The sequence below is a fragment of the Panicum virgatum genome, chromosome 9K, assembly GCF_016808335.1.
Source record: "Panicum virgatum strain AP13 chromosome 9K, P.virgatum_v5, whole genome shotgun sequence".
In the NCBI taxonomy this organism is placed as follows: domain Eukaryota; kingdom Viridiplantae; phylum Streptophyta; class Magnoliopsida; order Poales; family Poaceae; genus Panicum; species Panicum virgatum.
In genome coordinates this window covers 3,380,217-3,406,618 of record NC_053144.1, presented here as the reverse complement: position 1 = coordinate 3,406,618, position 26,402 = coordinate 3,380,217, and the positions used below count along the sequence as shown (strand labels likewise).

The following is a 26,402-nucleotide window of genomic DNA, read 5'->3' as shown; positions in this document are numbered from 1 at the left end:
CGCGTCGGCGTGCTCTGAGATCTCCCCCGCCACCTCGTCGGCATGCTCCGAGATCTTCCCCGCCACCCGGTCAGCCTACTGTGAGATCCCCGGCAGCCGTCGGCGATGGCGGGAGGCGACGGGCGACAACGGGCAGGGAGGCGACGGCGGGACGATGAAGCAACGAGGAAAGGGAGACGCGGCTGTCTCCCCTTTCTATTGGGGATTGGGGAAATGTTATTGGGGATTGAGAAAAAATATAGGGGAAAGAGAGATAAAAAATCAATCTGTTGGAGCAAGTTTTTTCACCATCAATCCCTTATATTGAGAAAAGGTGGAAAAAGAAAAAGAGAAAATCAATCTGTTGGAGTTGCTCTAAGTGGCCAGACTTCTCACCCCCAAACCTCCCATCTCCATAGCTGAGCCCGAGTCTGAGCGGCTACCAAGGAACCCTAGACTGCCAGGCGTAGGTAGGCGACAACGGACTCCGGCCAGCCACGGACATAGGATGGACACCGACGGGCCACTAACGAGTTGCGTGTAGACCAGGCTGAGCTCTGTGCAGCAGTTGGCAGCCCAGTGCAGGCGCGGCGGTTGGCAGTGCCACGCCCACGCGCTAAGACCATGCACGGCCTAGGGCAGTCTCCACAAGTCGCGGGTGCACTCGCACTCAGCTAGGGACCAAGGCGGCAACACTGTAGCAGGCCGCAGTACAATAAAAGTGAAGATTTTTTTTCATATTTTGTGAATTGATTCTTGCAATCTTGCAATTGTTAAATACTCCTGAATTTTTGATAAATAGATAGTAATGTAGTGATCAAATATTTAAAAAACTTTAGCCTTTAAAATTTTGAATACCCATACCTCATATCCTGGGCCCGCCCCTGTGCGACAAGCCAAAAGAACTTCGCCACCAGCGACATGTCATCAGTGTGCGTGGAATTAGTTCACAGACCATCACATTGTACGATACATATATAATTGTTTTAAAAACTACTTGGGTTTAGTCAGTAATCTCCATTCAGACACCCACATCCTCATAACTTCCACATTACACCCAGATACACAAATTATTCTACAAACTGGACCAAGATGTTGCAACATCCAGATATTATCAACGGCTTTAAGTTACTACCAACCACCGATTTAATTTCAGGCAATCTTTGACATATACGCAGGTGTCCACCCCTTGTTGGATTCCATATGCAGGAGATTGTAAAGGGTACACATCCGCGCATTTTTAATTGTGGTCTGTGAAAAAATGAAAACATTGTCAGCATTATTTGGTAAATGTAAAACACCGAAAAATTGAAGATTCCTTTCTGATTACCTCATCAACAGTGTATCTTAATTTTTCTCCATCAAACCATTTTATGTAATGGCAAACATAGAAGGCTGCTTCATCACTGACATTTAGGTAAGAGTTATTACAGATTTATAATACTCAAAATATATTAATAGTTAGCAGATATCATTTCTATCAACTTACGCTGCGACGCCAGCATGTGCGAAGTTGTAGAATGCCATCTTGTAGTTCCTTCGAGACTCATTAAACCCATTGAAAAGTTCCACTATGCAATCAAATAATTTTTCATGCAAAGTTCCAACTACTTGCGAGTGTACTGCATGCTGAGCATCCCGGTTTTTCTTCCCTAGCACCGGATCCATGACATGAATTCTGTGATTTTCCAGATCCCACACGTACAATGACCAGTGACCACAAATAGCTGTTGGCAGCATTAACTGCAAAAACGTAAAGGTAATGGTATGTTAAATTTTGTATTTGAAATGTCAAGCATCCTGTAGTTTAACATGTTTACCATTCGGCAATGTTCAGCGTTGCTATTTAGGTGTGCACCCAGGAATAGCTCATTGATCTGTTGGGCGATTCCGTCACCCGGTACGCTGTAAACTAAATCCTGTACACGTTGTAAATTCTAAATTAAAACAGGAATAGCAGGTTTGTACGCAAATGCAGGGCTTTGGTGTAGTAACTGTACCCCAAAGCATGGAGGTATAAGGTGACGCCACTGCCGTTCCTGACATCTCGAATCTCTGTACATGGTTGCATCTTCTTCTTGCAGTAACCTTGTAATTGCGTCGAACAATTCTGTTGAAATGGGGCCCCTTTTCACAAATGCCATCCAAAGTTCCCTTCCCATCAGCTTGATTGTCCATGGTTTGTCATGCACAAACCAAGCTCTGCAAAAAAAATGCCTTGGGGACGTTACTTGTCATTCCTGCATGTACGGACATTCTTTTATGTACTTTTCAACGCAACGATGTGTGGATTTGATCACCTATTTAAATCGGCAGACTCATCTTCTGTAAAGGATCTGAAAAATTCTTGGGCCACTGATACACTTCTGGTTCTTGGGATGAGGTTCAGGTCAAATGGTGACGGAGCCACCTGCCTCTGTATGACATGACGTTTTATTGGAGTCACCCCATGCAGCCCTACTGGTATAATAGAACTTGATTCTTTCTCTAAGTCATCGCTACTGAACTTAGCGCTATCACTTTTTACACGAGTCTTCCTTGTTGTTTGTTTCTTCAAAATTCTCCCCTATCTCGGCACTGATGAATCAGGAGACCTCTTTCTTTTCTGCACACTCGGTTTGACTGCACCTTTCTTAATTCTCGGTGACCCTGCAAGAATTAGTGCTGTTTAAGTTTCCATAAAATGCTAAGTTGCACGATCATAACATAATATGCTACGTACACCCTTGGTTGCTGCATGCCTTACTTCTTTCGCGGCCGGCCATAGATTGTACGACATCATCGCCCCCATCGCTGGTCGTCCTAGCGTACTCTGGTGCACCACCTTTGCAATCACAACTCACATATTTAAAAAAAAAAGCAGACAATCAAATCTAAAAACCTTCTTTACAGTTTAGGTCGTTGAAAATTAAGGAGGAGCACACCTCTATTTTCTGGTGTGACGTCAAAATTGGGCTTGCTATATTCAGTCCCTAATGATTTTTCCAACAACAAAACTCATATCAATAGAATCTGTAATGCCAGTACATGAAATTTATAGGCAACTATTAAATTGCAGTTTTCTTACCTTCATCAGATTGTGCTGATGGTGTGGTTGATTTTATGCTGTCTCCAACCCAGCATCCAGTGTTGCATTTAGGCCCGATGCTGCACTTCACATCTGGGCTGGGAGCTGAATCATCAAAATGAAGCGCTTCCTTAGCTCATATTCCATATCGCACACATACATAATGCTTTGGCATCTAATCCTGTTTTTTTTTGTTTTTACTTTTTGCAGTTGCTGGTGTAGCATCAAACACCGGTGAAACCTTTGCAGCATCCTCGTCCTCTGTACAGGGCTTGTCCGGATCATGCCGCTTCCCAATCGAAGGCTTCGCTGCCCATTGACCTTTTAGTTTAAGAGCGTGTTAGTGTTCAACGCAATGCCAATTATTCTATACATGCTCAATGCTAATGTATTTTAGAATTATTGTTACCTATTGGTTCACTAGTACGTTCGCTGCGGGTTAATTTTTTTCCAAAATTGGTTTGTACATGTACACCCGAATCATGGCTATCTTTCATGTTTCCACAAGTATCACTTGTCCTAGCCTTGTGGGATGTGGCACGTACTTCTTCAGTAGCTGGTTTTTGCCCTGCATATTTTTTTTCATTCCAGTAAACAAAAAAACACATATCCTCATAATATTAATGAAATCCCTTTCTTCTTAACATGTCAAGCTATTTATATGAACAAGTATAAAGCAATGAACACATGCCGTCGCAAGCCTGTTTATCGTTCGCACCTTCTTGTGTAGATATGTATGCACTGAGGGCTTCAGTAAGACTCTCGCTAAGCTGACCCACCACTTTTTGCATATCTTCCGACAGATGGCTTATTTGTTGTTCCTGCTCATCAAAGTTCCTCTTATTCTCTTCATGCGCAGCTTGAGGTGCTGCTTCAAGCTGGGACTTAATACGGCTGAGGCCATTGTTAACTTTCCCAAGAAGTTTCTGCCATAGTTGGTTATCAGAATATTCCCGTAAAACATTTACATTTCCAGGATGTTCAAAATTTAATTCCTAAATTAACTTGCTGTACTTTATTTACCTATAGGCTAATTGGGGGTACGACATTCGATTCCGGCACGTCTCCCTCTTGTCCACTACCTGTACCACAATCGTCGGTACCACCTTGCTGTCGAGTACAGTTGACAGGATCGTTGAGATGGGGCATTGGCATTTTGTCATGCTCATCTGCACTACGGCGCTGCAAATTGAAAACCAAGACAAGATTAAATGTAATTTGTAGCAGCAGTGCCAATATATAAAACCAAACTGACTGAATCCAACTAAACGACCTTCCTGTTTAGGTACGCTTCCTTAGCCTGCAACCCTTTGCACTTCTCAAAGTGATTGTTAAATTCTTGCATGACTCTTGTCCCGTACCACCGAACCCTGGGGCACCAGCTCCAGGGGATGTTGTTGCTCTCTAGATCAACACTGTCCATGTAAAGGAGCTGCCGACAATTGCACCGTCACTAGAAAGTTAATTACAAGATTTTCCTCACCATAAAAGTTATGGATAAATTTAAAACATTCTAACCTGTAGATATAGCCAACACCCGCCAAGTTTAATTGAGTTTGGATTGTTCCTCATGTTCAATTGCACTGTACGGGCACAATTCTGCAGAACTGACAGGACATATCCACCCCAGTTGCAATCTAACAACTTATTTGGATAAGCGATGAACTGCCATATGTCTCTGGGGACTTCGGCTGTTCTGTTTGGAGGCCCGAACAGGTATGCACAACACAGCCCAGCTATAGCAATCATAAAAGTCTCCTCATCATGCGCAGACATATCATCACCATACTGGCGGTACAACACCTTGCGCAAATCATCTAAATCCGGGTACTCCTTGCTGTCGTCAGTTCCAAACCATTCACGCAAACGACATTTCACATACTCTGATGCTTTACTTGAACTTGTCACTATCTCCCTCCTGATACATCTAATCCCCAAAATTCTTCCAACTGAACCTATGCTCATGCTCACACATGAACCATCCCCTAGTTTCACAGTCATGCTATGCACATCAGTTCTCTTAAGCATCCAGAACACTAAATGCCTGCTGTTATGGAAGCCCAGTTTCAAGTACTGCAATCCCCCCCAACCCTACCTTGTCTAAAATAGATAATTTCCTCGAGTCGAAAGTGCTTATTACCTCCTGAACAGCATCTGACGATGAGCATCCATGGAACTTCAAAGGGCAAAAGTCTAGGGGTTCACCTGTTTTGCATCCGTCACCACCACCTGTGCTGCTAGCCCAGACATTACTCGAATCCGTGGGCTTCTTCTGCTTCAGCTTCTCATAGAGTCGCTTTCTTGATTTGGGCTGGTCCCTTCCTTGTCCACTAGCACCCGCTGTGCCTATGGCTCTGCTTCTCATTGCACTGCGGGTTACCGCACGACTCCCCGCGCTCGTCGGAGTCGATCCACCTCCAGGATCCATCTGCTGTCGCTATCCTACACAAAGACGCACAAGCATTAAGCGGACGAATGTACGAATGCGCGTGAAATGGCTCCACCAAGAACTTTTTCCAACCCTAATCTGGATCAATGATGGGGGGGAATGGAAATGTGTACCTTTGCACGCGAGCCATAATGGATCGATCAAATATCCGGATTAATTCACGGATCCGATGGTCGATCCTCCGCTCCGCTCATCCTACAGTGCACCGTGACCCCCTACCTCCCTTTCTGTTTGTTGGGGGGAGGGGTTGGGGATTCTTTGTGGTACTGGCGGTCTGTATTAGTAACGCCTCACGCACTCGTCTTTTTTAATTGGACCGCACAATCTGTATTTTATTTTATTGGACTGCATGACCTCAGCCATCAAGCATCACTTCAGGGGGTAGGTGATCATTAATTCGTATCACTAACACCTTCTTTTACTGCTATAATTCTTTTAAAAATAACAGCCTAATAAAATATTCGAGAAACACTTCAAAAGTAACATTCATACATTTCTTGATCCATCATTACATATGGTTAAGTTTTTCTACATGTAATGCACACGCATTTTCTAGCCCAGCCAGACGCGCCTTCCAAAATAGTACTCCCTCACAGGTGCTTACACCACAAAAAGCAGGTACATGTGCCCCCCCCCCATGTTCCCCTACAGGATACCAATGGGTACTGACTTTCCTAGGCTACACTTGTTGGAGTAATGGGCTTGGCCCATTACTTCTAAAGCATTAAAAGAATTTAAAGCCCACTATTAATGCTAGGGAATCAATGCTTAATTCCGTACCGGGAATTGAGGAGGATCTCAACCGACTTAAAAGGTGGACTTCGTGTACACCACTTGTGAAGCCGGTAAGAGGAGGACGGTGAACCACACGCGCGCGCGCGCTCGCTCGCCTCGCCGGGCCGGGCCGGGCCGTGGCGAGGCCGTGGCGAGGCGCGGCGAGGCCGGACGGGCGGTGCGCGTGCGCGTGCGCGGCCGGACGTGACGTGCAGGTGCCGGTGTGGTGCGGTGCGACGTGATGTGCTGAGATGAGAAGGATGTTTTGCAGTAAAAGTATTAAAACAGAGGGTTAATGTCGTCACTAATGACCAGACATTGAAGGCTTTTTACGACGTCCAGGTTCGTTGAACCTGAGGCACATTAACTGCCGCTCATCAAAGCCATTCATGATGTCCAGGTTCGTTGAACCTGAGGCATATCGTGCCTATATAAACCAGCACCCTCTCCTCTCATCCTCACTCATCTCAAGCACTCATCCAGGTACTCCTCTTCAGGAGACCTCTCCCTTCTCCCTCAGCTGCTTTCTGCCTTCCCCACCGCTAGCACTGCGCGCACAGGTCTAGCGAGAGCAGGGCCTCCGGAACCTCTGCTCGCTGAAGGTCCTGCACGGGACGCGGGCAATTAGGTTTTTGGGGAGCGTCTTGACGCGACTGCTCGCTCCCTGAACGACTCCTTCGTCTACTTCCCGGCGTAACCGCTCGTGCGAACGACTACTTCGTCTACTTCCCGGCGTAACCGTTCGTGGGACTGCACTGCGAACATCTTCCTGCATCGACATAGTTCGGCTACTTCGAGTCGAATAGCATGTCTATTCCAGCTGGTAACGGCGCAACCGGTGCCTCCGGCACTGGTCCCGCCTTGGGGTACTTACTAAACCTACTCTGGTTTAATTCTTTGTTCATGCTTATTAGTGAGAATAACATGAACACATGCACATATCTTGTACACACATTATCACTCATCTATATCATGAAATTGATATTAATATTTGGAATTAAAATATACCGAAAATTGCCTAGATATCTAACAATCCAAAAACCTAATTGTGTTAATAGGCTTTCGGTATCTAGCTTTGCTGCATCAATCAAACCACCACCTTTTGATGGTTCAAATTATAAACGTTGGCAAGAGCGGCTTATACTGTGGTTAACACTATCGAGAGTGATCCATGTGAAAGAGGGTAAGCCTGAACAATTCTCTCCAGAGGAAGGGAGTGCGTTCGATGAGGCTGATATTCTCTTTCGAGGCTTGATCATTAGTGTTCTCGGTGATAACCTGGTGGATTCTTATATCCGGCTGCCAACTAGCAAAGCATTGTGGGATGCTCTTGAGGCTCAATATGGAGTATCTGACGCCGGGAGTGAGTTGTATATCATGGAGCAGTTCCTTGAGTACAGGATGGTCGAAGACCGTTCTGTAGTGGAACAGGCTCATGAAATACATACTCTGGCAAAAGATCTCAAAAATTGCAGCAAAGAGTCCCCATGTGTGTTACCCAATAAGTTTGTGGCCGGAGGTATAATCTCTAAGCTGCCACCTTCTTGGAGGGACTTTGCTACTTCTCTAAAACACAAGAGACAGGAGTTCACAATAGATGGACTCATAGGGACTCTTGATGTTGAGGAGAAGGCGAGAGCAAAGGACATACGTGGGAAAGGAGTTGTTGGTGCTTCAAGTGCCAATCTTGTTCAGAAGAACAACTCCCACAAGAACAAGAAAAAGCCACCGCAGAACCAACCAAAGACTAAGAAGACACCACTTTTAAGAAGAAGAAGAAGACGGGAGCTTGCTATGTGTGCGCTAGTACGGATCACTTTGCTGCAAAGTGTCTGAACTGCAAAGGCAACGACTCCGCCAACATGGTTATTAGCGAGCCTGGAGGAACTTCGGGGTACGGTAATTTATTACCTACTGTTCTTTCAGTCTTTGGTTCACCCGAGTGGTGGGTTGACACTGGTGCTAATATTCATGTTTGTGCTGATGCTTCTTTGTTCTCTTCTTACCAGACCGGCGGGACTTCCTCCTTGCTGATGGGGAACGGATCACATGCGCGTGTTCTTGGTGTTGGTACGGTAAATCTGAAGTTTACTTCGGGGAAGACCGTGCAGCTGAAGAACGTGCAGCATGTCCCCACAAAATTTATTCAGCGGCTCTCTACTGTGTAGAGATGGTTTCAAATTAGTCTTTGAGTCCAATAAATGTATCTTGTCTAAGTTTGGTACTTTTGTTGGAAAAGGTTATGAAAGCGGAGGCTTGTTCCGTCTTTCTTTGTCAGATGTTTGTAATAAAATTGCATACAATGTTATTAATGTTGATGAAACAAATGTTTGGCATTCGAGGCTTTGTCACGTTAATTTTGGTTGTATGATGCGCTTAGCTAATTTGAGCTTAATTCCAAAGTTCACTTTTGTCAAAAATTCTAAGTGTCATGTATGTGTTGAATCAAAACAAACTCGTAAGCCTCATAAGACCGCGGAGGCAAGGAGCTTGGCACCCTTAGAATTAATTCATTCCGATTTGTGCGAAATGAATGGAGTGTTGACAAAAGGTGGTAAAAAATATTTCATGACTTTGATTGATGATAGTACTAGATTTTGTTACATCTATTTGTTGAAGTCAAAAGATGAAGCTTTACACTACTTTAAAATCTATAAAGCTGAAGTAGAAAACCAACTTGAGAGAAAGATCAAAAGAGTTAGGTCAGATCGTGGTGGCGAGTATTTCTCAAATTTATTTACTTTATTCTGCGAGGAACATGGTATTATTCATGAAAGGACGCCTCCCTATTCACCTCAGTCAAATGGGGTTGCCGAAAGAAAGAACCGCACTCTAACGGATTTGGTTAACGCCATGTTAGATACAGCGGGACTTTCCAAGGAATGGTGGGGTGAGGCTATATTGACTGCATGTCATGTCCTAAACCGTGTTCCTACAAAGAATAAAGAGATAACTCCATTCGAGGAATGGGAGAAGAAAAGGCCAACACTGTCATACTTACGTACATGGGGTTGTTTGGCAAAAGTGAGTGTGCCAATAACCAAGAAACGTAAGCTTGGACCTAAAACTGTGGATTGTATCTTTCTAGGTTATGCTATTTACAGCGTTGGATATAGATTTTTAATAGTGAAATCTGGAGTACCTGACATGCATGTTGGTACTATAATGGAGTCCAGAGATGCTACATTTTTTGAAAACATTTTTCCCATGAGAGATGAAACAAGTTCATCTAGGCAAGAGTTCATCGAGGATGATGGCTCTGCTGAGCCGATAGAACACAATGAACATACACTTGTAGAAAATCCTGAGGAGGATAACAATGATGCTCCGAGAAAGAGCAAGAGACAAAGGACTGTAAAGTCTTTTGGTGATGATTTCATTGTATACCTCATAGATGATACACCCAGAACCATTGAAGAGGCATATTCATCTCCTGATGCTGACTATTGGAAGGAAGCAGTAAGGAGTGAGATGGATTCTATTATGTCTAATGGAACCTGGGAGGTCGTTGAACGTCCTTATGGATGTAAACCGGTTGGATGCAAATGGGTGCTCAAGAAAAAGCTTAGGCCAGATGGTACTATTGAAAAGTACAAGGCTAGGCTTGTAGCCAAGGGTTATACCCAAAAAGAAGGAGAAGATTTCTTTGACACTTATTCACCAGTTGCCCGATTGACCACAATTCGAGTGTTACTTTCCCTGGCAGCCTCTTATGGTCTTCTCATTCATCAGATGGACGTTAAGACGGCTTTCCTCAATGGAGAGTTAGAAGAGGAGATCTATATGGATCAGCCGGATGGGTTTGTATCAAAGGGTCAAGAAGGAATGGTTTGTAAGTTGTTAAAATCTTTATATGGTCTCAAGCAAGCGCCTAAGCAGTGGCATGAAAAGTTTGATAGAACTTTGACCTCTGCCGGCTTTGTTGTGAACGAAGCTGACAGATGTGTGTACTATCGCTATGGTGGAGCTGAAGGAGTGATTTTGTGCTTGTATGTGGATGACATACTGATCTTTGGCACTAGCCTTAATGTGATTAAGGAAGTCAAAGAGTTTTTATCTCAAAATTTTGAGATGAAGGATCTGGGAGAAGCTGATGTTATCCTTAATATAAAACTGGTAAAAGAGATCAATGGTGGGGTGATTCTTACACAGTCTCACTATGTGGAGAAGGTGTTAAGTCGCTTTGGTTATAGCGACTATAAACCTGTCTCAACACCATATGATGCCAGTTTAATTCTTAGAAAGAACAAAAGGATAATGCGAGATCAGCTGAGATATTCTCAGATCATTGGTTCATTAATGTATTTAGCGAGCGCTACAAGACCTGACATCTCGTTTGCTGTAAGCAAACTGAGCCGGTTTGTTTCAAACCCGGGAGATGATCATTGGAAGGCTCTTGAAAGAGTAATGCGCTATCTGAAGGGGACAATGAACTATGGAATTCACTACACCGGGTACCCAAGGGTACTAGAAGGGTATAGTGATTCAAATTGGATTTCTGATGCTGATGAGATAAAGGCCACAAGTTGATATGTGTTTACACTTGGTGGTGGAGCTGTTTCCTGGAAGTCTTGCAAGCAGACCATCTTAACGAGGTCAACTATGGAAGCAGAACTCACAGCATTAGATACCGCCACTGTTGAGGCTGAGTGGCTTTGTGAGCTCCTTATGGACTTGCCGATAGTTGAAAAACCGTTACCGGCAATCCTAATGAACTGTGACAATCAAACGGTAATTGTCAAGGTGAATAGTTCAAAGGATAACATGAAGTCATCTAGACATGTGAAAAGGCGGTTGAAATCTGTCAGAAAATTGAGAAACTCCGGAGTTATAGCCCTGGACTATGTTCAGACGGCTAAAAATCTGGCAGATCAGTTTACAAAGGGTCTTTCACGAAATGTGATAGACAATGCATCTATGGAATTGGGCTTGAGACCCACGTGAGTCATTCTATAGTGGAAACATGTCCTATGTGATCGGAGATCCCGTGAATTAGGATGGTGAAATAAACTAAAGTCTGACTGTGAGAAGAGAACCTTTGTGAAAAGGGCTCATTCCGTGTATAAGGTGCATTTCTCTTCTAATCTGTATGGCAGGTTGGTCTATACCTTAATGTGTGCCAGGTGGTTTCTTTTAAACAAATGAGTTGTTTTCTTGAAACAAAGATGTTGTCCTACAGAACATCTAAAAGGAACACACCTATATGAGTTTGACCACTGGTCATGGTCTATGAGAATTGGGTATTCTCTAGAAACTCATGAAGGGCCTGGAGTATGACTTATAAGCTCCAAACCGCGGGGATGCTTTTGCAGCCTAGTACCAGTGTAGGGCTCTGGTCAAACTTGTTTGCACAAAACTGGCAATTCAAGGCATAGTCCATTGCACAGTTGTGAATAAGTGTAGCCTTTGTCCTAGATGGAAGTTCAACTTAACAGTCTCTGTCGAATACTGGTATATCAATGAGGGAATGAGGGTATTTCTAGTGTGGCTTGAATTTCTTGGTGGGGATTGTTGGAGTAATGGGCTTGGCCCATTACTTCTAAAGCATTAAAAGAATTTAAAGCCCACTATTAATGCTAGGGAATCAATGCTTAATTCCGTACCGGGAATTGAGGAGGATCTCAACCGACTTAAAAGGTGGACTTCGTGTACACCACTTGTGAAGCCGGTAAGAGGAGGACGGTGAACCACACGCGCGCGCGCGCTCGCTCGCCTCGCCGAGCCGGACCGGGCCGGGCCGTGGCCAAGGCCGAGGCCGAGGCCGAGGCGCGGCGCGGCGCGGCGCGGCGCGGCGCGGCGCGGTGCGGCCGGCCGGACGGACGGGCGGTGCGGTGCGCATGCGCGTGCGCGGCCGGACGTGACGTGCAGGTGCTGGTGCGGTGCGGTGCGGTGCGGTGCGGTGCGACGGGATGTGCTGAGATGAGAATGATGTTTTGCAGTAAAGAGTATTAAAACAGAGGGTTAATGTCGTCACTAATGACCGGACATTGAAGGCTCTTTACGACGTCCAGGTTCGTTGAACCTGAGGCACATTAACTGCCGCTCATCAAAGCCATTCATGATGTCCAGGTTCGTTGAACCTGAGGCATATCGTGCCTATATAAACCAGCACCCTCTCCTCTCATCCTCACTCATCTCAAGCACTCATCCAGGTACTCCTCTTCAGGAGACCTCTCCCTTCTCCCTCAGCTGCTTTCTGCCTTCCCCACCGCTAGCACTGCGCGCACAGGTCTAGCGAGAGCAGGGCCTCTGGAACCTCTGCTCGCTGAAGGTCCTGCACGGGACGCGGGCAATTAGGTTTTTGGGGAGCGTCTTGACGCTACTGCTCGCTCCCTGAACGACTCCTTCGTCTACTTCCCGGCGTAACCGCTCGTGCGAACGACTACTTCGTCTACTTCCCGGCGTAACCGTTCGTGGGACTGCACTGCGAACATCTTCCTGCATCGACATAGTTCGGCTACTTCGAGTCGAATAGCATGTCTATTCCAGCTGGTAACGGCGCAACCGGTGCCTCCGGCACTGGTCCCGCCTTGGAGTACTTACTAAACCTACTCTGGTTTAATTCTTTGTTCATGCTTATTAGTGAGAATAACATGAACACATGCACATATCTTGTACACACATTATCACTCATCTATATCATGAAATTGATATTAATATTTGGAATTAAAATATACCGAAAATTGCCTAGATATCTAACAACACTACCACGAACCCTAGTGCTCTTCTGCTAAGATCCTTCTGTAATCAAAAGGTACCAACATCAACTGGGGCATGCATGCCTCAATTCCCAAAATGACAAACCATCCAAAAGCAGTTTCCAATCCCCAGGTAGAATTACGAAACCCTAGCCTTCTTAGATGGAGGGCTGCTGGACGCATCGTCATCAACATCATCAGACGGAGCATCATCGACCTTGTACCCTTTGGTGTGGGATGCCACAATAGACGAATCCGGCTGAATGGGACCTACTGGGTCGCAACCATCACCTGAATCCCCGCACCCCTCGTTTCCATCTCCAATCCCTTTCAACAGCACCTGCAAGTGATTCATGCTTTTTTGTTTTAGCTGTTGGAAATGCTTTCCAGTTAGCTGCAAGACCCATTTGTTTCTTACATTGCTACAACATGCTATGTCGTTAGCAGAGGCACCCAAGGAGACTCCAATCTGTCCGATAACTGATCCCTGTATTCAGATTGTACAGAAATAAGAAGTTTACAAAAAAGAAGTAATAGATCAGCCATGAGATGTACATTCCATCAGGTTAACAAATATGTTACCGTATCTGTAGCGGAGAACAGTCCGGATCCACCGCTGTTTGAGCCCCCAACTTCCACCGCGTGCTGCTGCAGCCCTACAATCTTTGGCTCATCAACAATTTCCAGATCCGATCCCTTTTTGTCAGCAGCAAAAGAAAACAATTAGCACGGCCGCAAACTCTTTTACAAAGAAAGTTGATGTTTACTTACAACAGATGACAAGCTGCCAGAGTTAGGTTCAGCCATGTTTCAGCCGTTCGGAGCCGATCCCTGTTGGACTGAGGACCTCTTCCCTCCTCCTTGAACATCTCGAACTGAGGTCTGCTATATATATACAACCAACTCACTGCTACCACCCAATTTTGAATTTCGAATGCCAAGGCGCCAAAACTACAGAGCGCAGCACAACTACCCCCTTGGCTCGTGCTTGAACTGTATGTTCCAGACTTCCACACCTGGCACAATGTACTTGATAACACCTGAATGCTGTGTTGTGGTTAATTTTAGATCTGTTTAATTACTATCCCTTACAACGCACTGGTTATTTCCAATTCATTTTCTCATTGGTATTAATAATTAGTGCTCTTTGCACTCCCGCCCAAAATATTTTTCAATCGCGCCATGATGACCAACGGTGCATCTGCCATCTTTTAATGTTAACAAATTAACATATACCACAGTCCACTACACATATAACTTTCTGTCTCTGAACAAGGCGTTACCACATCATTCATAACCTAACATATGATACTAAACTGCAAAATTGACAGCTTGTCCTGCCACAAACAATGCACTCACTGGACACCTTCGACTACCTAAACACCACCACTTGATCATACTAGTACTTCAAACAATTTGATTAAACCACATTTATATTACATTTTCCAGAAGTTCCATACAGCATCAGCTACAGGAAACTGCACAAGACAACACACAGCAGACAAATTTCAGGCCTACAGGAACATTACTTCAGGATGTACAGCTGCTTGATTCTTTCCACAACGATCAACTGTATGCCCACTGATACCACAACCGCTGCATGTTGGTGGCCTCCGAGCCCTTTTTATTGATGGGTCACGATTCAGACACCGTTGCAATGTGTGCTCATTGCTACGGCACGCGCTACAGAAACGGGGTCGCTTGGAGAGCTTTTCGTGACTAGCTTTGTCCCTTTTGTTACTTGGCCGACCCTGCTCTCTCTTCCGCTTTGGTGCACGCTGAGGAAATTCATCAACCAGACCACATCCCGGCACAGGATCAGAGCTTTCTAGATTGTTATGTGATAGACCCAACCCATCTTTGACTTTAGAAACTTCTGCCAAACACTCTATTCCATCATCCAGTATCTTCATAGCAATGCTGTGGCTTTGTACATTACTGTCTCCCATCTCTACAAAACGGAGCGCTTTCAGCATTAGTGACGAATGCCTGAATGTTTGAGCTAACAGAGCAGGGTTGTGCTTTTGGTACTGTGCTAGATCTGCTGGCAACAAATGACGGGCTTGTTTGGTCCACCTCTGCATAATCATGCAACCTGGGATTCTTCGGACACCTGAATATATCAAAACCTACATAAAAATATTCAAATTAATGACAGCTGGCTCAAAACCTTTGTGTTACGTACTCAATCAGGCATTTCATCAACCTACCCTTAGTATGTGGCTGCATGGTAAACCAAAATGTTCAAACAATCCGCACTCGCAGGTGTACTTTGTTGCAAGCTCGTCTACCTCTACTCTGTACCTCCCCTTGCACCATCGTTGAACTCTACTCAGATCATAATATTCAACCTCATAATTGATGCCATCTTCGCAAAGACTTGCTTGGTAGAACTCAGATTCTTCTTTGAGCTGGCAGAAAAGCCCAAATACTTTCAGAGTGTATATATTATGGGCATGAACTACAAGAGGGCCACCAGTTGTTACTTTCTTCACATTCTGCAGCAGCAGTAATTAGTTGGCAAATACACATTGAAGGGATCTAACATTTAAAAAGTTTGCATGTTTAGGCCAAAAGATGTCTGTGATAATTGCTAACTTACAAGTTTGTTGCGCCTTTCCTCATAATTTTCATCCTCATCCCAGATATATTGCATCTTCATATATTGCTTCAAAAACTGATGTAGAGTGCAAGCAGGTGAAAGGATATTTTTAAGCATATGGTTGGCGCTTTCACTTCTTTGGGTGCTTGTCATCCTTGCACAGAACACTCCTTTGAAATAACTTTTTACCCATTTCTTCCTTGTTTCATAAATTTGTGCAAGGAAAGCATTGTTCTCAAGCCCATACTCTTTCAAAAGAGTAAGCCAGCTCCCTTCAAATTCTTCAGGTGTTAGCATCTCATTCAGCATGAGATGAAATTTGTCGCGGAACTCTTTAATGCTGGTATATTTTGTGCCCACACACTCTTTCACCCTTTTAAGTACATGCCACTTACACCAACGATGTACAGTGTTCCTCCACTCTTCTGCAATAGCCACCTCCATCGCTCGACATTGATCTAGTAAATAAATCAGTTATCCCATCATAATGAAGTTCACAAAAATGCATTATGTCAACTAGTGCACACTTTATAGTGTATCTAACAACTAACCAAAACAAGAAAACACAGGGTACCTGTTAGTATTGTGGAAGGTTCTTTTCCGCCCATGAGTGATGCAAATTCCCGGAAGACCCATTTGGAACTCTCTATCTTCTCATCAGTCATTAGCACCCCGCCAAGCAACACAGTTTGGAAATGATCGTTTACTCCAACAAATAATCCAAATGGCATGTCGTACAGGTTTGTTTTGAATGTGGTGTCAAAGCTGACTACATCACCAAAATGCTCGTATTGCATCCTGCTTCGGCTGTTGGTCCACATTAATGTCTTTATCCGACCATCCTCATCTGTATCAACACTAAACATAAAACCAGGATCATTCCTACGAAGCTCGCTTATCATATTCAAAGTTTTCTTGATATCGTCTTCTGCTTGCTCACGGTTTATCTTTTGACACAGTGTTTTCAAGCATCTCTTGGTTGCAGGCACGTTCTGCATGCACCCAAAGAAATCGCCAAGGATGCTATACAGCTTGGTAATACCAATGTTGTTCTCTCTTAACATACGAACCAGATCCTTGGTGTACTTGTCCAGATGATGATGCGATGGCTACTGCTTCTTCTCACCACAGGTTTGTGACAAAGGATGATTATGTTCTGAAATGTGCTCCACAACTACCCAGCCATCATCTTGTGTACGGTGCAAGCGAAGCATCGCTTTGCAGTTGGTTTTCGATGAGCTTGTTTTCACATTTGCATCGGGAATCCCCTACACACAAACAGATCAATCAGCACTTTGATAACAAGTACATCTTATTAACACCTCCATTTATGTGTCATATGGCAATGCAACTGTGTTACAGCACACAAACATAAATTACCCGGCAGCTGCAGTAGAATTCCTGGCCCAGCTGGTACCGTGTTCCATCCGGTTGATTGTTTTTCCTTTTCTTCTCTGACCACCTTTTCTTACCCAACCGGATTCCGAACCCACACTCCCATGAATACAAATTGTAGTACTCATATGCCTCATCACAGTGATCAAATTCTGTCCCAACATAGGGGTTGATAATATAATCGGTTGTCCGATCAGCAAACTTCAAAAGTGCTCGCTGCAACGCACTCCCCTTACTAGTATTAGGAACCCTAAAGTTTGGTCCTTCAGATTTGGTGTTCCTGCCAATTATTTTAAATGACCCACCAATTCAAACATTGGATGGATGGTTCGGTAAACAAATTTGTATTTGAACAATCAATACTTTACATAAACATACCGTTTCCTCCAGACTACGCCTTGCTTTCCTTCAGCTATACCTCTGTGTGAGGTACCTATACTTATGGCACCCTCATCTGGATAGTGTTCAACTCCATCAACTGATAAGGAGACCTCAGCAGCAGCCATATTCAGATCAATAATTTCAGATGCAGTTCCCCTGGCAGGTGGTTACCAACAACAAACATTTATTGTCTACCCTTTTTCTAGGTTATGATATTTTTCCAACGCACCTAGCAGAGGTAAGCGGTAGGGAAAAATTTTCTGTTGCGTACCTGCTAATTCCTGTTGCCTCAAAATTAACAATTGCCAAGTTTGTGTTGCACTGTATTCCATCTTCATCGCGTATACGTACGCCACAAATGGTACTTCCCATCAATTTACATTGTTCATGAACACCTTCAGTTTCCACAACATCGCCCTCCTGATCAAATCGTAACTTCTTCACTGCATCTGCTATGCATGTTCCTTGCTTTCATATTCCTTCATTTCTGTATTAATTGAAACCCAAAAAAAACATGGAATTGCAGTCTGTACAGAATTAATATGAATTTAAATTGATTTAACAAGCAAGTACCTAATCCAGTACCTTTTGGAGGACTTATTTGTCGATCCTATTGTTTCTGCATGCGTCCCAAAGTCAGGCCTACGCATGTTAGGCAAAAAAGTAGTCATTTTCATTAACCCAGCCGTGTGAATAAAAATTTAGTATTGCAATGTCCATATTGACCAACAAGCGAATAGAATGACTCATACACGCTGCATTAAAGCTTTTGCAAAAGCAAAATTATGCCAGCTTATCCATTGGAATAAACATCTATTACATTCTTACAATTTGCATTCACCTCTACTGCTCTACTACATCACTCACCCCGCACTATCCTACACCTATAGAAGAAGACCCTAAAATGCCCTCCACCAATTGGATGGTTCGTTAATGTAATGCTCTCCACCAACTAACTAAACCTCATTAAACTGGTAATATCTTGAAATTTGTCCTTACATACATTTGATTTATCCTGAATTTTTAGATGCACTTTAACCAAGCTAACATGACACAGCAGCAATAAAATAAACAGGCCATCTATAACTTAAACTGAAAGTACTAACTCACAGAGCATAAGTTTTGACAAAACTGTATGTGGCGAATGCTTCGCTAGGCTGAGCTAATTCAGACCCTGCAAACCCACTATCTTCGCTGCAGCAACCAGTAAGACAGCTGGTTGAGTCTTTATTACTGGAACCAACAAAGCCAAACTTGTAAAACAGTACATAAACGAAGGATTGCATCAAAATGTCCAATCTGGTAAAAATTACCTTTCCAACCCAACATTCAAATCTATTCCAGACCCCATGTCTGCAAAGTATTTCCTTCTATCAAATTGTTCTACCATCGCATCCAACCAAACATCATGGCTTCCTGCAGCATATCTGCTCGACCACAAAAAAAAAGGGAAACAAAATGAAAGAGAAAGACCCAATGCCACGCAGAGATGTTTTAGGGGTTAGTTTCAGCAGCCTTTTTCCATCCCGAACCCTTAATCGTAGTCGGCGTGAGAAATAAGGAACGAAATGAAAAAAGCACAAGGAACAGGCAATGCAAAATTTAGAACAACTAGAAGCGCCTGACCTTCGATTATTCGCTTCTTTACTGCAACAAACTCCGGAATCCCCCCTTGCGCCGCTTTCATCTTCACGCTGTAGTGGAAATGGGGAATTTCCTTCCTCTGCTCCTACACACAGCATGCCCGCCTCCGCAACTCTCGAATGCATTGCCCCGTACGCAAATATAGCGGTCGGAGATTCCCTTGAACCAACTACCTCGGCGGACAGGCGAACCCGCCCCTTTGGAACCGCCATTGCCGACTAGGGCGACGAACTCGATGACCAGGACCAACTATGCGCTGCTGGATTTTTTCCCTGATCTATCACGGAGGTTAGGACCATCCTCCCATGTTTTGTTTTCGAATTTTGAACAACAGGCCGCGAATTGGTACAGAGCACCATTACACCTAACTCGCGCCTCCCAGTACAGAACCCTCCGTTCCGATTGGTTCAGGTCCCATCGTATGCTCTACGTATTTGCATGTGTGTCCCCCACTCCTCTGCCTCAAACTGACATATGCATAGATCTCCAGGCTAGATCACACGGTACAGATAACCCCTCCAAGATACCCTGGTCCTTATAATCTTCACTAGAACATTCGGCGCGCGATGCGCGCCCTACTGTTTCAACAATTAAATGTTAGTAATCATAAGATGATAAAAAATGATAATCAAACTATATACATGATAACACGAAAGCACCACATTTGGCAGCAAGCACATCATCAACATGTTAATATAGGTGTCTATCCAGTATTTGAATCATAAATATTACAACACATCCGAGCACCAAACTATCCTAACTATTATGTGTCTATGCACCAAACTCTAAGTATGCACCAGGTGTTTGTCCGGCATTAGATTCATGAACATCATAGTACATCTGATCACCATGGTTACATCTAAGCACAAATTTATCTTATCATCAGGTGTCTGTCCGGCATACGACATTTGGAGAAGCAATATCACAGGTCACAGCAAATCCGAGCACCATAAATTTACATGCAGCAAGTATGCATAGCTACCAAACAACCTAGATGATAGCTTTGAATACTAACTGACCATACTACACAGTTTGCAAGCCGAGGTCGATGCAGACTCCAAATCCCATGCATTGGACTCTTCTCGCCAGAGACAAAGGGTACACAAAAGTCAGCCGCAACTGGTAGAGACAAAATGACATGAGCTTCACTGCTCATGCATCCTTGCTTCAACTGCAAAAGGATAATAAATTTAATGTCCAGCACGTGTCATTGAGATGTAACAGCAACTACTAAATGATCTGCGACTTGAATGGTTTCTAAAAACAGATTGCTAATTAAAAAAGACCAACAAAATAGGACTGGTGTCATGTGCTTGTTTTGATTTTCCTTCTCATAAAAATACCACATTATGCTCAATTGAAATCAATATTCAGATTATGTTTGACCTAATCATGCAGCTTGAATGATTTGACCCCTCAAAACCTAAGGTTGTATCACTTTGCACTGGTATAAAATGAAATTATTTGAAAGGATGAATGGTACAAACATCCTAGTTGCAAGAGTTCTATACTATGATATGTCATGTGCAGGACCCAGGACCTTGATGAAAGTAGCGAAGTACCTGTTCTAATTAGAGGTGGCTGCACCACTGTCACTGCCACCACTGCCATCTGCAGTTTCTTCACCAGTAAAGAGCTTTTCAGGAACTTCCTTGCTAGGGGATGGACGGGACCTAGAAGTACATATATGAATTTTATGTTCAATAACCAACTGGCAGAAGCAAAAAACAGAGGCTGTTGTTAGGAATAACCTTTTCTTTGTAATTCCTTTTTGTATCTTTGTAGAGGAATTACCAGGTGCATCAACAGTAGCAACCAACCTCTTGTCCTGTGTCTAGGTATACTAAAATTTAGGAAGCAAGGCTACTGAAGGGAACAACATCATCTAGTTGCTACATTTCAGTTTACTTAAAGTGTGAGGATGTAGTTGTAATAATAGTAAAGAGCAAATGGCATGGAATGCTAGATGTAGTTGTAATAAAAGTAAAGTGCTATTGGCATAGAATGGTAGATGTAGCTAATTACCTGATCATGAGCATTGTTCCTTGTACTCTGTGGAGTGTCTGCTAGAAGGAGTATAGTGATGGCTCTCATTGAGCTTTCACCTTGTCTCATGGTTGTTCGCATCGCCCCAACATCAATGGTAGAACGACTAAACTCTGAGCCTCCATCAGCTAGCCAGACATGACAGTGTATATAGGGCAGGCCACGCTTTTGGAACTCTATAGTGTACTGAACTGCATGGGCAACAACTTAGCTCTGACATAACAATAACAAAGGCTGAAGAGCAACATGAGTGCTAGCCTATATACTATATCTCACCTGCATGTACTACACCAAACATCCCACCCTCCTTGATATCATCTATGAATTTGTCGACTTTCATATTGAACACTCGCACAATCGAATCAGATCGATCACAGGGCTGCTGGGCTGGCTCATATTGCAAAGCATCGGCAATCTCTCTCCACCTAGTGTTGCATGTAAACGTCACAAAAAGATCAGGAGGGCCATATACTCTGCATATGGCCATTGCATCCTGATAGTTTATCGCATGAGCCAGCACAACACAGAAGGACCACAATCAGCACGGGAGCATCAAAAGAGGGCACAACACATTCTTCCCAACACATCACATAAAGCTCACATTGAACACTGCATATCAAAGGAGGCCAAACAAAAAAAAATAACAGGAATAAGATAGAAAGCATGTCACAATCACCACACAAACAAAATCAGACTGTATGGATCACTTACACTCATATATTAATGCAACAAGAAAGGCATTAATGCAGAAGAAAGTAAGAAATAAACACATTGCATGGAAAAGAAACAAGCAGCAAGAGCAAACTGACCTCTGCAGGTCCTTGAGCAGCAACCGGAACAGAATCCCTCGTCCCTTCAACAGGAGACGATCTAGCAACAAACAGCAAACCTGATTAGCATGGGCGAAAACAAATGCATTTGTCACACTGAAGGAAGCCATGCAAACTTAGTAAAAATACCAGCAATCAAAGTTGAACCTCTCAGTACCAAATTATTCCATGTTGTGACAAAATTATCTCTTTTAGTCTATTAGCACTCTAAAATATACAAGCCTGTGTTTTTTAGTTTGTTGCCTCTGCATAAGTGCAGATACTTAATTTTGGTCATGCTAAACAGAAAAGGGGAAAAATATAGTGCAGTTTTGTGTTCCACTCAATATTGGAATGGTCCTAATGATATAAATCGCTGCAAAAATTTGCCACGAATCAGATATCGAAGATGAAGCTTTCAGCACAAAATTATTCCATTTTGAAACAAAATTCTCTCTTTTAGCCAATTAGCACTCTAGAACATACAAGTCCGCATTTGTTAGTTTGCTTGCTTGTGCATAAGTGCAGATACTTAATTCTGCTCATGCTAAACAGGAAAGGAAAAAACACAGTGCATTTTTGTGTTCTACTCAATATTGAAATGGTTCTAAATATATAAATCACTGCAAACATTTGCCATGAATCAGACATGTAGTATGGATCAGTTAATTTAGTCAAAGACTAAAGGAACAACCTGTGTGCTATTTTGATATATCTTTGGAGAAATATCGACTCTTTCATCTTTGAAATAACTATTGTTTGCTTCAATGCATAAGAAAGGTACCTCCGATTCAATGCTATAGAATCTCAGATTTGTCTGGGGTTTGGCATTTTTCATGAGCTGTGATATTTTTAACTAATTTATATTGACCTACCTGGTTACCCAATGAGACTATATCAATTTCAAGCTGGTCTATTCATAATATATGCATGGATGCTGCTAATGTATAGCACAAATTTAACCTCTAAAGCTTTTAGGAACCAGGAAAAATATCCAAATTAATTACTATTTAGCTACATCCCTACCCACAACACAATATTAGCAACTGGTTAAAATCCCGTGGCAGATTAAAGGAGTAGTACAATCCCTACCTACTGGATACTAAAGGAAGACTTGAATCAAATTAGTTATCAGATTTATCTTTCAACTGATGCAAAAGCACAACATGCAGTGAACATAAACAATCAAAAGGCATAGAGAAGGGTAAAACTCACCCTGAAATCCTGTTGACGAAATCCAATAAGCTCACTGCAGGTACAGATAAGAGAATTAGATGCACACTCAATATCCATGGTATGAGATTCAATCAAGCAAAGAAAGGATCCAAATAAAAATCAGTTAGGCCACCTTCCTGCAATTGGCATTCCTTGACCTAGGTCACTGAATCCATGGATGCACCTGCACAGGAAGAGCAAGAACAGGCAGATTAGGTCCTGGCACGGCAGATCCAAAGCAGCACGAACAGGAGTGTGCAAAGAGCTGGAGCTCACAGATCTGAACGCAGGGAGCAGAGGTTTGCGATGGGAAACGGGAGGAGGACGGGATATGGAGAATCAAAAGCTAGGGTTCGTGACCGGGGCGAGAGGAAGAAGAAAGTGGGGGAAGGGTATGCGGATGGTGCAAGGAGGGGGAACTTATCTCAACGCCATCGAATCCTGTGAGCACGCGCAGATGGGACTGGCCTGCCTCGGCAACTACTCTGACGGGGGCCATCCTCGCAAGCAGCGCCTGCGCGTACGAAGAGCGCCGCGCGTCGCCGCTTGGCCCCTGTTCCGACGAGGGGCCTAGACGAATCAAGCGACACGCCTCCTGGTGCGCCTCGCCCCTCGCCTCCTTGCCGGCTGTCTGACCCAGAGACCGAAGAGGCCCGCTGCTAGACGGGGCCAGCCGGCCGGTGGCCCACCTCCCAGCCGCATGGGCATGCCGAACGGCCGGCGGACGGGGCCGCCGTAGCGCAGCCCGCCCCCACCCACGCGCTCCCTGCCACCGCCACCCCGCCCCGCCCCGTCTCGGGCACCAGCTCCGACGGGATGTCGCGAGCACAGCGGAGGACAGGGCGGACAGGCGCCGCCTGCGCACTGTTCCGGCATGCGGAAACGAGGGAATCCAAGGCGGATCCAAGCGCGCGCAGCTGGAAAGGCCCCGCCTCCGCCTCAGCTGCGCACCCGGCCGCCGCTCCCTTCCCCCGCCACAGACAGCCGGGCTCCACAGTCAGGCGTCCCCACCGATCAGACGCTGGATGAGGCCACGCCGGGCGCGCGCCGCTCGCTCCCGCCGCGTCACCGACTGTGCTGCGCTCCGCCCTGGCCCTATCCACCAACGCAGTGGACGCCCGTTCCACCCTAGCCGCAGGGAGCTGGCGCCGCCGCCAACCGGGCTCCACTGGATGCCAGGCCCACCGGGCAGCGAGAGCGGGAGCTCACGCGGCCGCTGCCACCGCGCGGAGCGCACACTTCCTCCCGCGGCACGGCACGCGCCGCAGCGAGCTGCTGCCGCTAGCCGGGCTCCACTGGACGGCTGGTCCACCGGTGTAAGGATCACCGGGGTGTCCGACCCTAGAGGGGGAGGGGGTGAATAGGGTCGCTAATCGCTTTTCTATCCTAGGGCTCAATCTAATTGCATAAGATAAACCTAACACGTCCTACACATGCTAGTTATGACTAAGGTTTATCTATGCTACCCTCTACTTACCCCAAAAGACTTGCAACCTATAGCCAATCCTAATCAAACTAACTAGGAAAGTAAAGGTAAGCAAGAAAGAGTAAATGCGGAAACGTAATGCGGTAAGTAAAGCGGTAAGGGAGAGGATATGCAAACTCCCGTGAAGACACCAAGACACACGATTTAACGTGGTTCGGTTAGGACACCAAAGTCCCTCCCTACGTCCACGGCCACTTGCTCACAAAGAACAAGTGTGATGTCGAGTCTCTTCGCTTGATCACCGTCTTGCCACGCCTCCAAGGCTCCCGACAAGCAAAGGCTAAGTGACGCCAAGTCACAAAGACGAGGTCACCGCCACCGTCTATCTCGAAGCGTCACCACGGCACCGTCTTCACTATCTTGGAGCTTTAACACCAAGTAGGGGCCTCCTTCCCCGCACAAAGTGTCGTTGCCACTCCACACCAAGTCGGAGGGTCACACGACGAGTACACAAGGTGCTTGCCGCAGCAAGGCTTTCTCTCAAGCTAGTTCTCTCAAGAACTAAGCCTAAACAAGCACTAAGCACTCTCACAAGTGTGCTTAAGCCTATATGATATACAATGAAGCTCTATGGTGGTTGGAGATGATCTTTAGCTCTTCTATACTTCCTTGAACTCCAGCACCCTCAAATGACCCGGCCTTGGGGGTATATATAGGCAGCACAAGCAAATATAGCCGTTGGAGAAAAGCTGCCAGAAATGTGCTTAACACCGGTTAATCCGATGCTCCCCAAATTGCCATCGTCGGTTTAACCGGTGATACTAAACTGCCCACTGAAAACTAGCCGTTACGTGTACGGGCAATCAACCGACGCAATCGACCGGTGTACGTAATATTAGCGTCGGTTTAACCGGTGAGTGCAACTGTCCTCTGATCCTTGAAAAACAAACTCTCTGGACAACTGCACCGACGCCATTAACCGGTGCATCATCGGTTCATCCGATGTATGCATTTTTCTTGGTCTGCTTCTGCCATTGCACCGACGTATTCAAACTTCCTATCGTCGGTTCATCCGGTGCCAAACCCTAGCCCGCAGGCCATCTCTGTCATTGCATCGATGAGTACATTTTGCCTTACGTCGGTTTAACCGGTGATACTAAAACTCCCAGACGTGCTCAAGTCAATGCACCGACGTGTGTAATTTGCTTGGCGTCGGTTCAACCGGTGACTTGATTTCTTTTAGGTTTCAGGGCCTAGCTTCGCCTCTCTTCTCTTTGTCATCACTTGAACCTAAAAGCCTGAGTATATCATCTAAGCAAACACATTAGTTCAAGTGTTGCGTGTGTCATCAATCGCCAAAACATTATATTGAAATATGGCATGAGAGGCCATTTTCGCTACAACCGGCCAGCGAGTGCGGGCGATTACGCGACCGCTGGCACCGCGCGGAGCGCGCGCTCGCTCCCGCGTTGCGGCAGGTGGGATGTGCGGCGTGACGACACGCGTCCCTGCCGTACCCGCGACGCGCGGTGGTGCGAGCACCAGGCAGCAACTATTAACAATTTTGATTCCCAGCACGCTCGCTGACGCTCACGCGCGCAATTGGATTCGCCGGATTCGACGCCTGATAACCTACCACTTTCTAGAATGAATGGGTTTGAGCGCTTTGAAAATTTGGGGCGTCTATTCATCGCATGTGCGACTAGAAGCTATACTATCGCACAAGTCCGTTAGAGATATAAAAACAGAAATTGTTCTGGAACAAAATAAAATATTTCAAAAAAGATAAGTTTCGAAATAAATAAAATTGTTTCAAAAAATATCTAGAGATGAAAATTGTTCTGAAACAAATAAAAATATTTTATAAAAAATATTATCTAAATATAATCAAGTGCAATAGTATCTTACTATTATTAA

At 44.7% G+C, this 26,402-nt stretch overlaps 2 protein-coding genes and 2 long non-coding RNA genes across 4 annotated transcripts; all 4 read right to left on the bottom strand.

Annotated features, from left to right (window-relative positions):
• Positions 1-903: 903 nt before the first annotated feature.
• Positions 904-2,544, bottom strand: LOC120649396. Its single transcript, XM_039926189.1, has 6 exons — positions 2,280-2,544; positions 1,980-2,196; positions 1,800-1,898; positions 1,469-1,722; positions 1,310-1,385; positions 904-1,230 (listed from the first exon to the last, which is right to left on the bottom strand). The coding sequence occupies exons 2-6, from the start codon at positions 2,139-2,141 to the stop codon at positions 1,132-1,134; spliced, it is 690 nt and encodes a 229-aa protein (XP_039782123.1). The 5' UTR covers positions 2,142-2,196; positions 2,280-2,544; the 3' UTR covers positions 904-1,131.
• A 1,219-nt stretch (positions 2,545-3,763) lies between these two features.
• On the bottom strand, positions 3,764-5,771 carry LOC120649395. The gene is made up of 5 exons (XM_039926188.1): positions 5,609-5,771; positions 4,565-5,488; positions 4,320-4,478; positions 4,070-4,228; positions 3,764-3,972 (listed from the first exon to the last, which is right to left on the bottom strand). Exons 2-4 carry the CDS (start codon positions 5,072-5,074, stop codon positions 4,070-4,072), a joined length of 828 nt encoding a protein of 275 aa, XP_039782122.1. The 5' UTR covers positions 5,075-5,488; positions 5,609-5,771; the 3' UTR covers positions 3,764-3,972.
• Positions 5,772-15,908: 10,137 nt separating this feature from the next.
• Positions 15,909-17,494, bottom strand: LOC120648468. Its single transcript, XR_005664958.1, has 4 exons — positions 17,343-17,494; positions 16,950-17,244; positions 16,144-16,837; positions 15,909-16,027 (listed from the first exon to the last, which is right to left on the bottom strand). It is a non-coding gene; the product is annotated as an uncharacterized LOC120648468 (long non-coding RNA).
• Positions 17,495-19,779: 2,285 nt separating this feature from the next.
• On the bottom strand, positions 19,780-23,616 carry LOC120648467. Its single transcript, XR_005664957.1, has 5 exons — positions 23,060-23,616; positions 21,845-21,905; positions 21,015-21,644; positions 20,552-20,662; positions 19,780-20,160 (listed from the first exon to the last, which is right to left on the bottom strand). It is a non-coding gene; the product is annotated as an uncharacterized LOC120648467 (long non-coding RNA).
• Between the last annotated feature and the right edge of the window lie 2,786 nt (positions 23,617-26,402).